Source organism: Pleurodeles waltl, chromosome 4_2, assembly GCF_031143425.1.
Source record: "Pleurodeles waltl isolate 20211129_DDA chromosome 4_2, aPleWal1.hap1.20221129, whole genome shotgun sequence".
In the NCBI taxonomy this organism is placed as follows: Eukaryota; Metazoa; Chordata; class Amphibia; order Caudata; family Salamandridae; genus Pleurodeles; species Pleurodeles waltl.
The window spans coordinates 74,273,998-74,288,268 of NC_090443.1; the positions used below are offsets into that span (position 1 = coordinate 74,273,998).

General features: G+C 48.8%; 1 protein-coding gene across 6 annotated transcripts in view; it reads left to right on the forward strand.

The window, feature by feature from the left end:
• Nucleotides 1–14,271, forward strand: part of TNS2 (tensin 2) — a 370,478-nt gene that overhangs the window by 283,594 nt on the left and 72,613 nt on the right. For all 6 annotated transcript variants that reach the window (XM_069230717.1, XM_069230716.1, XM_069230718.1 and 3 more), the window contains 2 exons: nt 293–385; nt 6,989–7,066. In XM_069230717.1, the coding sequence (XP_069086818.1) occupies nt 293–385; nt 6,989–7,066 (171 nt within the window). The remainder of the gene's footprint in view (nt 1–292; nt 386–6,988; nt 7,067–14,271) is intronic.

The following is a 14,271-nucleotide window of genomic DNA, read 5'->3' on the forward strand; positions in this document are numbered from 1 at the left end:
ATAGTGTGCCTGAAATGTCAAGGTTAGACGGATTCATTTTGCTCTAACACAAAACAAGTTCAACATTTTAAATTAAACCCCTAGATGACAGAATTTTTACCAGCATGTAAATCTCTTTTAGACCCATGCTGGACCACCACTACTTCGAGTAACTAATATTTATGTTGTGAGGGTGTGTGTTGCCAAAGTGTGTGTTGTGAAGATGCATATTGTAAATATACAGTGTCTCGATTCTACCGGATCTCTTAAAGGACTATTCTTAATGTGGCTGGCATTTTGACTGCTGTTTCAGGTGATCCAACAGAGCAGCTTGTTCGACACTTTCTGATTGAGACCGGACCCAAGGGCGTGAAGATCAAAGGCTGTCAGAACGAGCCTTATTTCGGTGAGTAGCCCAGGTTTACTGTGAGAATATTCCAGCACCTGCCTGTCAATTCTGAGACCGTATGATATTCTCAGGCTAAGAAAATGTTACCATTTTAGCCCTTTGCCACTGTTTGCACATGGTATCTAAAACTGGCATTATCTTTTTTTTTACCGCTAATCAGTATAAGCCGACTTGAACCTCTCCCTCCTAGTGTTACAGGATTTGTGGAGTTATCAATGGGATCTCAGTTGCCCTCTTGACATCTTTGAACTCCAAGATACAGCTCGAAAAGGTTATTTGACCTGAGGAGTAGAGGAAGGCATGTGATGACTAGAAGAAGGCATCACACAACACTGTGTGACTGTGGTCAACCCCTCAATGTACAAATGGATGCTTCCTACAGGGGAGTTGGAACAGTATTTGATCAACTCTGAGAATGTAAGGGAACATACAGTGTCCTTTGTTATCCACAGACTACTCTCTGGGAAACACAAATGGGTTTCTATTAAGGTCAGACCAAGATACAACACCCCTGAAACAGCAAGAGTACCCAAAACAGAATTGGGTAGGCTCCTAGTTCTTTGACTGGTTTTTGGGCTTTTCATATGTGGTGGGACACCTATCTTTATGGCATTAGGCTGTTTTTAGGCAGTGATACCTTTAATTCTATAGTGGTACCCAACAACCATAGCTCAGTGAAGTGTGTATGCTTTTGTATCTGTGAGAAAATAGGATGTATTATATGATGTGGTTGTGAGACCTCACTGTCTAATACACTGCCAACCCTTCCAGGATCAGTCAGGCTTTATTTGTCAAACCTTAGCTCAACCCTGCGCAGCTGTGGATTCGAGCAGTCAGGCTTCAGCAAAGTAACAAGTGTGAATCATTTAAACTGCAGCAAAACAACCAAATAAGAAAGAAATCCAACACCAGTCTATACAAATAAGTTATATTTTCTATGAATTTATAAACACCAAAACGAAACAGAACCATCAGAGGGTTCCATGGATATAGATGTTTAAAGAAACAGTAAATCACAGCTTTTCACTTACCCTCAAACAAGTAGTGGCAAATTCAACAAATGTGACACTTAAAAACCTTTTTCTAGAACACTTTGGTCAAAGTGGAGCCAGTAAAAGGGTCCAGGAAGGTCCGAAGAAACAGCTACCTTGGTCAGAAGTGACTGACCCATTGGGCCAGTCACAGCTCCACAGCCACTCCACAGCCCTCCTGCCTCCCACCGACAGCTCTGCCCGCATACCTGAGCCTGATTGCTGAAGCTCCACCTGCATACCGGAGCCTGATTGCAACAGCTCTGCATGCATTCCCGAGCCTGTTTGCGACAGCTCCACCTGGATTCATGAGCCTGATTGCTACATCTCTGCCTGCATCCCTGAGCCTGATTGTCACAGCTCCGCCCGCATTCCTGAGCCTGATTGTGACAGCTCCGCCTGCATTCCTGAGCCTGATTGTGACAGCTGCGCCCGCATTCCTGAGCCTGATTGCGGCAGTGCCTCCTGCATTCCTGAGCCTCATTGCGTCTGCTCACTCCCTAATGACTCCTCCTTTGTGCCACTGTGCTCTCCTGCCTCCTACCCCGGATCCTCCCACCTCTCAGGACATATAATGGAGGCCACAGCACGGCTGAGCCGCCGGTGCACCAAAGGCAAGCCTGTCTGCACCCGTTCATGCGTGGACTGTGCCTAGCGCCGGGACCCCTAGTTCTCCCACCCCGCTACTCCATTGAGGAGTTCCAGGACTTGAACGTCAGACACCCTATAAAAAGCTGCTTTATGGCCTCCCCATGCTCAAACAAAAGCTCCTTCACCTCCCTACACTGCAGTTTCTCCTGCAACAGGGGCCCATCTGCACACACTAACGCCTGCACTGTACCCAGACAGAAGACTAAGAATAACCAAGCACCACTCCAGTGCATCCTGCTAAACGCCCGCTCCTTATGCAAACACACCATGGAAATCTGGGACACTATCACCACCAATGACCCGGACGTTACCTTCATCACTGAAACATGGCTAACACCCTCCTCAAACCCCGACATTGCCATGGCCACCCCTTACGGCTACAAGATGATACACCAAGACCGCACAAACAAACGTGGTGGAGGCATCGCCATCATCTTGAAGGAAATCATCCAATGTATCATCACCGACCACGACCCAACGCCCTTCATGGATCACCTCAACTTCTGACTCTATACCGATGCCAACACCACGATGCGAGCCACCCTCGCATGCAGACCCCTGCACCATGCCCAGCCTTCAGCGACACCATCGCCAACCTCATCGCCCCCCCCCTTCCATCGACTCCCTCCACTACATCCTACTTGGCGATCTCAAATTCCATCTTAACGACCCCAACAACTCCACCTCCACTTCCCTCATAGAGAACTTCAGCAACAACGGCCTCACCCACCTCGTCACCAAACCCATGCAAAAAGCCGGACACACACTGGACACCAGCTTCACTTCTAGTGACAGAATCAATTTCACCCATGTGACTGAACTCACCTGGACTGACCACGTCATCGTCCACTTGAGCATCTCCAATTCCCAGCACAACACCTCCAAGCACCTCAGCATCCCACACCAAAGCTGGGGCAAGGTAACCGAGACCCTGCGGGCACAGGTCCTAGGCACCGCACAACCCAAGCCCATGGCAGACCTTGACTTCAACCAGGCTGCCCAAAACCTCACCACCCGGATCGCCAAATCCGCCGACAGTGTCCCCCCGCTGAAACCAGCTAAATTCAACAACACCCCCAAGCCAGCGAGAAGGTACACTCGGAAGCTCAGAAACTCCAAACGCGACTGCCACCTACTCAAGAAACAATGGCACATGACAGAGCCACCTACAAGGCACCCTCAACAACTACCACCTTCACAAAAAAGCAGAAAAAAGAGCAGCAATCACCACCTGCATCAACACTGCAGCCAACCTCTCAAAAGAACTCTTCAGAATCATCAAGGAATTCTCTAACCCTATAGCCACAGAGACCACAGTCCACACATCTGAGGAAATCTGTGACACCCCCTCTGACTACTTCCACAGCAAGATCACCACAATATACAACAATTTCTACCCCCAACCCTCCACCGCTAGCCTAGACAACATCTCTCAAGCAGTGAACACTAGCCACATGATAACTTCCAGGTCCCTGATTACCACACAGACCACCGCAGCCATCATGTCATCCATCCACTCCGGGTCACCCACCGACCCTTGTTCCCACTTGCTTTTCAACCTCAAAACCAACCGTTTTAGCACAGAACTAACTCGCGACCTCAATACCTCCATCTCCTCAGCAACCTTTCAGGATGAACGGATGCACGCAGAGGTTGTATCTCTCCTAAAGAAGCCCTCTGCGACCCCAGTGACCTCAAAAACTACAGACTGATCTCCCTGCTCCTCTTCTTGGCCAAAGTGCTTGAGAAAGCCATCAACCAACAGCTCACTGACTACATCGAACAAAACCACCTTCTCGACACCTCAAAATCAGAATTCCGGCACAACCACAGCATGGAGACTGCACTGATCACCAACAAGGGTGACATCAGGACCCTCCTCGACTGAAGAGAGTCGGCAGCTCCGATCCTTCTGGACCTCTCTGCAGTGTTCTATACAGTCTCCCATCACACTCTCCTCAACAGACTCCACAACATAGACATTCAACAAAATGCCTTTAAGTGGGTCACCTCTTTTCTCTCAGGCCGCACGCAGAGCATCCGCCTTCCTCTCTTCACCCTTAGGTTCCTCCCTCAGCTCAATCCTGAGGATCCTCCCTCAGCCCAACCCTGTCCAACATCTACATGACCCCCCCCCCCCACTACAGACTTCATCAGATCCTACGGACTCAATATAGTCTCATACTCAGACGACACTCAACTAATTCTCTCACTCACCGAAGACCCCCACAACTCCAAAGCCAACTTCCGCAAAGCCATGATCAATGTAGCAACATGAATGAAAAACAGCTGCCTCTATCTAAACACCAACAAAACTGAAGTCCTGATCTTCAGGAAGAACACCTCCGTATGGGACCACAGCTGGTGGCCTGCAGAATTCAGACCAACTCCCTCTCCATCAGACCAAGCACAAAACTTCAGCATCATCCTCAACTGCCAACTATCCATGAATCGACATGTAAAATCAGTTGCCTCCGTATGCTCCGCTGAATCTTCAAATGGATCCCTATCGACACCAGAAGGACAGTCATGGACGACCTGGTCTCTAGCCGCTTCGACCATGACAACGCTCTTTATGCTGGAATGCCCTCCCAGCTCCTTAAAAGACTCTACACTCTACAGAACACTGCAGCCATACTCATTATCAGCCTCCCCAAGCGCTCAAGCATCCCCCCACACCTCCGAAATCTCCACTGGCTCCCCATCCAGTAGAGATGGCAATTCAAAACCCTCACTCTTGCATACAAGGTTCTCCACAACCTAGTGCAGCCCTACATCAACCATCGACTGAACTTCTATGTCCCAGCAAGACAGATGTTGTGTGGTTGACGGGGTGGGGGTCTTCCTGGGGCCACTGCTCGGTCCACGGTCCTGGTTGGGTGACTTTGGTCGACATCACTCAAAGTACTCTTGGTCAAGCAAAAGTCCAGTCACCACTGGACGACTGGTCACTGGGCATAACAAACTCAGGGGTTTACTTCTCTTGGCAATAATACTCCTTCTGGATGACCAAACTGCACTCCAATGACTCTGTGGGTCCAGGAGACTCAGGTGCATCTTATATACAACAGGTCACAGCCTCCCAGGCTACACTGCAACAAGGAGTGACAAACTGGTGAGCAGGGCTACTGGCTCGCCCAGGCAGGCATCTTCAGCTTTTGTGGCCCTGTGCTGAGAACAGAAAGTCAGGAACTGATTCTTTGATTTTCTACTCCTGGCTTGGAGCAGGGGAAGTCTTCTCCACTTAGCCGCCACTGTCCTTTCCTTTGTTAGCCCAAGGAGCAGCAAAGGTGCAGTCAAGCTTTGGTGTAGTCTTTTTGCCTATTCCAGGGTCAACAGGGCAGTTCTTTTTAGGTCCTTTTCTCCAGTCCCAGTGACATCTGAGTTTTAAGGGCTCAGAGTGCTTCTTTGATGCCCAGAAAGTGCCCTTAGGGGAGGCCTAGGTCACCAGCCAATGGGTTACCTGGATTCCTCACGCCTGATAACAGCCTCCTGTGAAGTGTGCCACCTAGCTATCCCAGAGTGCTCTATTCTGCCCACTTCCAAGATGTCAGGACCACGCACTTGGTGTGTGGAGCTTAGTAGCCTACACTAGAGGTGTGCCTACATGCGGGCTACATACCCATGGTAAAAACGGTTTAGTCAGCGTTTCCCTCTCTCAGTCCCTTATGCCAACCTGTCTCCCTGAACAAAAGAGCAGCCCCTCCTGACTGTGTTTGTCATTTTCCCTTCAAAGGTGACTTCTACTTCGCCTTTTGGGCTAAACTCCATATGGCTTCCTTCCAGGAGGAGATAACCCCTCCTCCAGCAGCAGGCCTCTATTGTTTCCTGGGAGCGGTTTACAAGTCTTCCTGGGCTGGGGGTGGGGCGGGGGCAGAAGGCTATCTCGTGGCTAGCATCTGCAAATGGCCACTGCTAACTTGGGCAACAGTGTGGCAATTTTCTAAATTTGTATATGGGGAACAAGTTATATGACTTTCGACTTTGGTATCAAGTCAGGCTTAATCTAACAAGTTGACTCTATACAACAACGGGGTGCAGCAGGCTCATAGGAAACACACTAATCCCTGTAAGTTCCCAACCATCCAAGAATAAAATATTCCGGTATCTATAGTGTGCAACTCCACCAAAGCACCTACTGAAAAGGAGCTCAATAGGTTAGAAAATCCTAATAATGAAAACTATATTGGCGGTGCACCACTTTGTTAGCAATTATTGAATCAAATGTAGAGAAAGTCCAATTCTTTTATGGTGTAAGTAAAGCAAATCTTCTTTTTATTTTCTTCCAATTCCATTAAATTCTTCCATAATTATCTTGTTAAAGCATGATATACAAAATGGTAACAGGCAACGCGTTTCACCCTTCAGCATTGGGCTTCTTCAGGGCTATATATTATCCGATAGGTCATGGTTTAAATATTCTTCAAGTAAATATTCTTAATGAGTCCAGAAAGAGTTCAAAGTATTGCAGTAATACTAGTCGTGGCCATTGTCATGATTACAAGCCGTTCATAATGAAGGAGGTCCGACAGCACTTCGCCGCCCCAAAATTTGAATATGCCGCACAGGCATTTGCTGCCCCTTCTGTAATACAAAGGTGCCCCGAGGGCATGCAAAGCGGGCACAAACCACAGTTGCACACCAGGAGCACTGCTATAATTCAGCCCCGGAGCAACAAAAAGGCAAAGCAGTACACTTAGTAGGTGATACGTGGTGGTTAACTGCTATTTCCTTGTGCAGTAAGTTGTGTTTTTGTCAAAAGGACTCTATTTGTGTTTGGTACTACTCACTGATTTCGCAATGAAACAGGCCCCAGTTCATGCACTCTTTGTCCACAGTATGAGAACAGGGTTGTTGGTCTTTAGGTTCATATTTATTAAGCACAACTGTTTCTTTTTGTATTTCTTTTATCATCCAGGGAGTTTGCCGGCTTTGGTCTCACAGCACAGTATCACCCCCATCTCTCTACCCTGCAGACTGAGGATCCCCAGCAAAGGTGGGTGATGATAATTTTCTCCATACAGTTCCACATCTTCTCTCTTTTGCCCACCTGCACAATCATCTGTGCCGTACATTCAGTCATCATCTAAAGTGCTATTTTCCTGCAGCCCCACATCAGCTATATACCCCTTTCTGTCCGTACATTCAGTTCTCTCCTCGCTAACTCCTCATCTTTCCTTATTCCCTGCACTCTCATCTTCTGGCCTCCTTTCACCCCTGCATCCTGATGACTCTCTCCCAAATCCCACTTTTCTCTCTCCTCTCTACAACCTCATTTTCGTCTCTGTATCTTTACTTCTTCTTGCACTTCACCTTTCCAGTTCAGCTCTCTTTGCACCCACCTTTCTTGAGCTTTCCTCTCCCTCCAAACTCTTCCCTTCTTCCTCTCTGGACTTAGCACTAGCTCTTGAAATACTTCTCCCTGCATACTTGTCTCTTCCTTTCCCTGTTTCCTCACCTGGCTCTTCCCTGTGCCCACACCTCTATCCTCCCTTCACTTTTACCTCTCTGGCCCCTGCATCGTCGTCTTTACCCTTCCGTTCCCTTCCCCTTCACTTCCTCTTCCTGCCGCCTTGCCATTCCCCTCAATGTACCTTCCCTCACTCCTTGGAATGTCCATACCTCTCACTTCTCTGCACCTTCACTTCTTTTGCCCCTTCACCATCATCTCTCTCCTCACTGCACTGTTTTTGTCGCCTGCTGCTCTCCAGTTTAAGTAATGTTTTGAATTCTTTTGTCAGTATCTTGTGATTTTTGCAGCCTGAACACATGCTAAATTCACATGCTGTGCATTATTTCCCCTCTAGTGGTTAGGTATGAAATTTTAGTTTTTGGGGCCCCAGATGATGTCAACTGTAAGGCAATTAAGCCCAGTACGTGAACAGACCTCTTTTGTCATAGTAAGCCCCCAATGTTTGCCTGGTATTTGATGTGGTCTCAGAGTTGTTAGTGCCCAGGGCCCCTGCTAATCAGGTTCCCTGAGCCAGATCTCTTTCCCAAAAATGTTGTGATGCATTGGCACAATTGGCAACACATTTAGCTGCCACTGTAAGTCCCTAGTAAATTGTACTTAGGTACCCAGTATAGGAAGCATGCCTGGTGTGCGGTGGACACCTATGGTGTTGGCATCTTATGCCAGGTCCAGACCTGAGTATCGAGACAAGCAAATCTTATGCAATATCACAAAAGTCACACATGAAAGGAACCACACAGTGCAACAAAAATAAAGGTACTTTATTTACTTTATTATAGAAACACCACACTAGATTACTTATAGGTAATCCCCCGACTGGAGTTAGTATACACTATATATAGTGACACAGTAATAATTAGGAATTGGCACAAGAAACAACAAGCATTGGCAAGAATTTGTGAAAAATAGAGCCATAGGGGAGGACCTAACCATATATTAAAATAGTGGAATGTGAAGTGAATCCCCACTACCCAAGGATATGGAGTAGTTAGAGGGGAGCTGGAAGAACTACGGACCCCTAGAGGTGAGTACCTGCGTGACCCCCAGCGACCAGGAGAGCAGAGGAAAGTGCCCGGTCTTTCCCAGGACCAACAAGAGGACTTAGAAAATGGATTGTGCAAGAACAGGACCAGACCAGAGGAAACCAAAGGTTGATTCTGGAAGAAGAGCCCCTGCAAAAGAAGGGAATAGAGTCCAGTCCACAATTGAGTGTCCAGTTGGGGCAGGAGCCACTATGCACCCTTCTGTGGAGGAAGTTCTGGGTCGACGGGGGAAGAAGAAGACCAGCTGTGGAGTCCAGGAGCTGCAGAGGAGGTCTTTGAGTGGTGCAGATGGTGTCCCGCATCAGGTCGCAGATGGTCAGTGGTTTAGAAGAACCACCAACAAGCCTTGCCAAATGCAAGAAGAAGCAAAAGAAGAGTTGCAAGGTTTAAGAGGACCAGCAAGGACCTGAGGACCCGAGCCTTGGAGGGGAGGTCAGGGCTGACCCGTAGCAGTTGGGAGAGTCAGCAGAAATAGTCATAGCCCCAACAGGCAACCCACTGGCAGCAGGCACAGTAAGCTGCAGTGAGGCCCAATCAGCACACCTGGAGAGGAGTCCCACATCGCTGGAGCAACAGGGAGGAGGCTGCTCTTGGTAGGATCAAGTGCTGGAGGCCAAGGCTACTCAGAGCCTGAAGATCCCTTGGAGCAAGAGTCAACAAGCCTTGGTTGCTGTAAGAGTTGCAGTACACAGGGTGCTGTCCTGCAAGAAAAGGCAAGGGCTCACCATCTCCCAAGTTGGACAGCAGGCAGAGAGGACCAAGGGGACCACTCCAGACCACCACAAGTGATGCAGGATCCACGCGGGTCCAGAAGAGAGCACATCCCTGCAGCCGGTCGTCGTTGCTGTAGGTGCCTGCAGATGCAGGGGAGTGACTCCTTCACTCCAAGGAAGATTCCTTCTGGTTTCCTAGTGCAGCTGAAGTCTTGCCGAACCCAGAGGATGCACAGGTGGGGAAATGTTGAAGTTGCTGGAAGGAACCGGAGAAACAATGGTGCAAGGCGAGGTAGCCCCAGGAGTTGCAGTCTTGTCAGTTCCTGAAGTATCCAGTTGCGGTTCCAGTGGCCAGGAGCAGAAGTAAACGATGGAGAGGAGTCCTGGTGAAGTTTTGCACGTTGAATCTGGTAACCCACCCGCAAGTGAGTCTCTAAATAGCCCTAAAAGGGGGTTTGGTCACCTTGCAAGGTGACCACCTATCAGGAGGGGTCTCTGACGTCTCCTGCCTGACCTGGCAGAGGCTCCCAGAGGCCTCTGCACATCTTGGTTTCAAGATGGCAGAATCGAGTGGCCACCTGGAGGAGCTCTGGGCATCACCCCTGGGGTGGTGATGGACAGGGGAGTGGTCACTCCCTGTTCCTTTGTAAAGTTTCGTATCAGAGCAGGGACCGGGCATCCCTGGACTGGTGCAAACCGGTTTATGCAAGGAGGGCACCAAATATGCCCTTCAAAGCAAATTAGTGGCTTGGGAAGGCTACCCCTTCCAACCCTTGTAACACCTATTTCCAAGGGAGAGGGTGTTGCCTTCCTCTTCCACAGGAAATCCATTGGTCTGGCTTTCCCTGCTTGAGCTGGTCAAGCAGAAGGAGGGCAGAAACCTGTGTGAGGGGTGGCAGCAGCGTGGGCTGCCCGGAAAACCCTTGAAGACTGGTAGGATGAATATTGGGGGGTCGTCTAAGGAGCCCCCAGAGTGCATGGAATCATCAACCAATACTGGTAACAGTATTGGGGTATGATTCTGACATGTTTGATACCAAACATGCCCAGGTTTGGAGCTACCGTTATGTACCTGGACACAGGCAGTCAATGATCTGTGTCCAGTACACAGGTAAAATGGCTTCCTCGCACTTAAGAAGTCAAGTGCATTAGAACTGGAGTTCATGGGGGAACCACTGCTCATGCAGGGGTGCCCTCATACATGGGAACCTGAACTCTGCCCTCTGCCCTCAGGGCTAGGAGGGCCTACCATAGGGATGACTTACAGTGACCTGTGGTGAAAGGGTACATGCTCCTTTTCACACAGGCTTCAATGGCAGGTCTGCAAACACATTTTGCACGGACTCCCATGGGTGGCACAATACATGCTGCAGCCCTTGAGGGATGCCTGGTGTCCCAATGCTGTGGGTACCTACGTATCATATACTAGGGACTTATAATGGGACACCAGTATGCCAATTGTGGAGTGCACAAAAGCTCTAAGCAACCAAATTTGGAGAGAGAGGGCACAATCACTGGGGTCCTGGTTAGCAGGATCCCAGTGAAAACAGTCTAAGCATACTGATAGCAGGCAAAAAGTGGGGGTAACGGTGCTGAAAGAGGGTACACTCCTACACCCAGGTCATGGGCTACTAAGGGTAGGCCCCTGAGGGCAGCAGCACCTACGGTCATTCATCTTGAAGCACCCAGCACTGCCATAGCAGGCTGAGTGTTGTGTTGCAATCCTAAAAAAACAAACTCGACATGGCACACAGCCTGTGTGCCCTGTCCACTACACACTGCATGCAATATCCTCTGTGGCAGGCCTTCCAACTCTAAGGAAGCGTGCACTATACTGTATGTGTTGGCATAAATGCATGAGCAATTTGCCCCTACTGAGTCCTTGCCAAAACTGGGACATAGTAAGTGAACAGAGCAGCCATTTTAATGCATGTGCTGGACACTGGTCAGTATGAGTTTCACAGCTACATGATGGCCACTCTGAACCCTGGGTTGTCTGGTATCAAACAACTCAGAATGATAAATCCAAACTGGTACCAGTATTGGATTTATTACCAAATATACCCAAGGGTAACCTTAGATGTGCCCCCTGCAAAAACTAATTATCTGGGCATTATTGCTGGCCGGTCACAACAAGCCTGCCAACACCAGACAAGATTCTGGAACCCTGGGGTGAGATATCCTGCTCTCTGGGTCCCAGAACAAAGCCATTCCTGGGTGGAGGTGTATACACCCCCCTCTCAGGAATGTGCACTGCCCTACTAGTGAGCTTCAAAGGGCTTAACACCCTTGAAACGGGACTCCCAAGCCTGCTGCTAGCAGCAGATGGTTGCCCCTGTTGCAAACCCACTTTTCGCAGGAGCAACGTCGGGAAAACACACAAAGGACAGGAGGAGTGGTCAGCCCCAGCTTGCACCACCGGTTAGGTGTTGCATGCGAGGTGACCCCTCCATTTCATTTTCCTCCATCTTGTATGGAAGGAAAAAGGCCAATCAGGTGTGTGGAAGTGACCTCTGCCCACAGGAAGTGGTCACTTAGTGGGTGTAGCCACCTTAAGGTAGATGGCTCATTGGCCACTATGAGGCTCTCCCCTAAACACCCACTCAAAACAGTATTTAGTCGGCATACCTACACCACATAATCAGATTCTAAGGACAAAAGAAGGCCAACAACAAAGAAGACCCAAGGCCCGAGAACTGAAGTCCTACTGCACCAAGAAAAAGTTGCCAAACCCTGCCTGCTGCATCCAGGAATCAACAGTCGCCGTTGAGGGGTTGCTTGGACACTGGACAGACTCAACAAACCCCCAGAGGATTCCACATTTCGCAAATCACAGAATATCTCCCGCCATAATGAGGATTAAACACTTCAAAAATCGCACTCCCTCCAGAATGAAGGCATCACTCTCTTGCAAACAAGGACCAATTGAAGGCCACTTCACTGACCGGCTCCTGACCAAGTAACCAGACGCTGCAGCCAGACCAAACTTCACTAGACAGACCATGAGGACAAACCCTGCAAGTGTGCTAAGTTTGGTGGCACTGTGCCCTCCAGCGACCGAACCGCACCATTGCCCCAGTTAGTTGTCACCTAACCCAACCAGAAGGACAGTCCATTCCAGAATGTAAAAAGACCAGGAGGAAGCCCCAGTCGAGGGACTTCAGAAACCACAAGGATCTCCCACCAGAGTGCCCCTGCAGACCTGCAAACGATCCTCAAAGTGACCTACCTCCTGCTTCCAAGGGCACCTTTGCACACAGCTCCTGGCTCACTGATTTGCTCTGCACCCAGATGCCCTGTGCCCTGCACCGAAGATCCAGCTGTGTCCTAAGGGTCCCCCACTCCTTGCGACCTCGACACTCAAAGGGGACCCACCGGACTTACCTTTAAGTCCACCTGTGCAGTGCTTTTCCAAGTGGTCCTCCACAGTGGCCTGGCACCAGCTCCAACGACCTACTGCAGTTGCTCCTGCCGGAACTGGGAGCCGCCCAAACATCTCCAGCTGGTCCATAGATGACCTGCAAAGGAGCCATTAGTAAAAGCAGTGACTGATTTTACATGCATTTTTAAAGTATTTCTCCATTGATTCCTATGGTACATAATTACGCATAAAGACTATTTTTGCTGAACTTAAAAAATTAATAACTTAAAAAGTACTTACCCAATTTTGATGATCTTGGTCTTAAAAATGTTATAAATATCTGAAGTGTTTTTGTAAATTGGTCTCGAGTTATTCTTTAGAGTGTGCAATCTCATTTATTGATACGGTGAGTACAACAAATGCTTTGCACTTCTCCAAGATCAGCCTAACTGCTCGATCAAGCTACCATACAAATTAGAGCATTAGGTGGTCTAGTTTTTACCTCTGTAAACCAACGTGTAGTTGCCTGGACCCTCTACACAGTGTGCCTGGTTTTGCACACTACATAGAGGGCCAGCCTCCAACATAACTTACTTTTCTTTATGTGTCACGTGGACCAAGCACAGATTGACTTATTCTAATTAGTGTCCATCTGCTATGAATGAGGTAGTATTTGTTTCTTTCATTGCCACCACCTGTCTCAATCTCTTATATACCCAACTGATACAATATATGTTGCTCCCTCAGTAGCCCCTACTGGTCTAAAACACCTTTATTTGTAAACAAACGCTGCTGCTTGTCCAGGCCTTGAGGCAGGAGATGTGCTAGAGGCAGGAAGCAAGCTTATGGAGTTTGTGCACAGATTAATGTCCTGGCAATACCGTCCCTTCTGATGGACTCCTTCATGTCAACAATTAAAATTGCTGCTTGACTAATAAATGAGCAACAGCGACTTCATAGCCACTGAAGTGCAGGGTCCCAGTGGTGCTGTAGCACCCTAGGCTTGTTGGGGACAGAGGGAGTGTGACAGCTTAAGTGTTCTATGCCGGTATGTTTGGCAACCCCCTGAACTCCTGTCCTAGCACTCCCACTGTCCCCACATTAACAGCAGCCTCCTATATCCCACTGGGAGAGCTCTCCAGACCATCTTAAGTGCTCCAGCTGTAATAACCTTCTGAATGTCACCTGTGCCCTAAGATTCCCAGCAGTGCGCTTGGATGCCGTAGACTCAGTTCTAAGGTTTCTGGCATCTTCACACATTAGTAGGAGAAGGCACCGCTGTCCTGTCATACTACTTCGGTGCTGCACTTACACCATGACGTGCAGCCAGTACAGAGGCACAGAAGGTGACCTGGCGCGAGGAGTACCAACTGGCAGCACATCCACTGGTCAGCTCTGTGTCCTGGGGTGTAACGGTCTGGGGGAGCAAAAACTTGCAAATGTTGCCATTTACTTTCTATGTATAAGGTATGTGAATTGCCTCTTTGTGTATCGTAGCGCTATGATAAAGGAGACTCGTTCCTCTGACTTCTGCCATTTATAGCTTCATAATATATACAACAATCATGTGTTGTCTTCGTCCTTCACCGCAGTGGTATTTATTACTCCTGA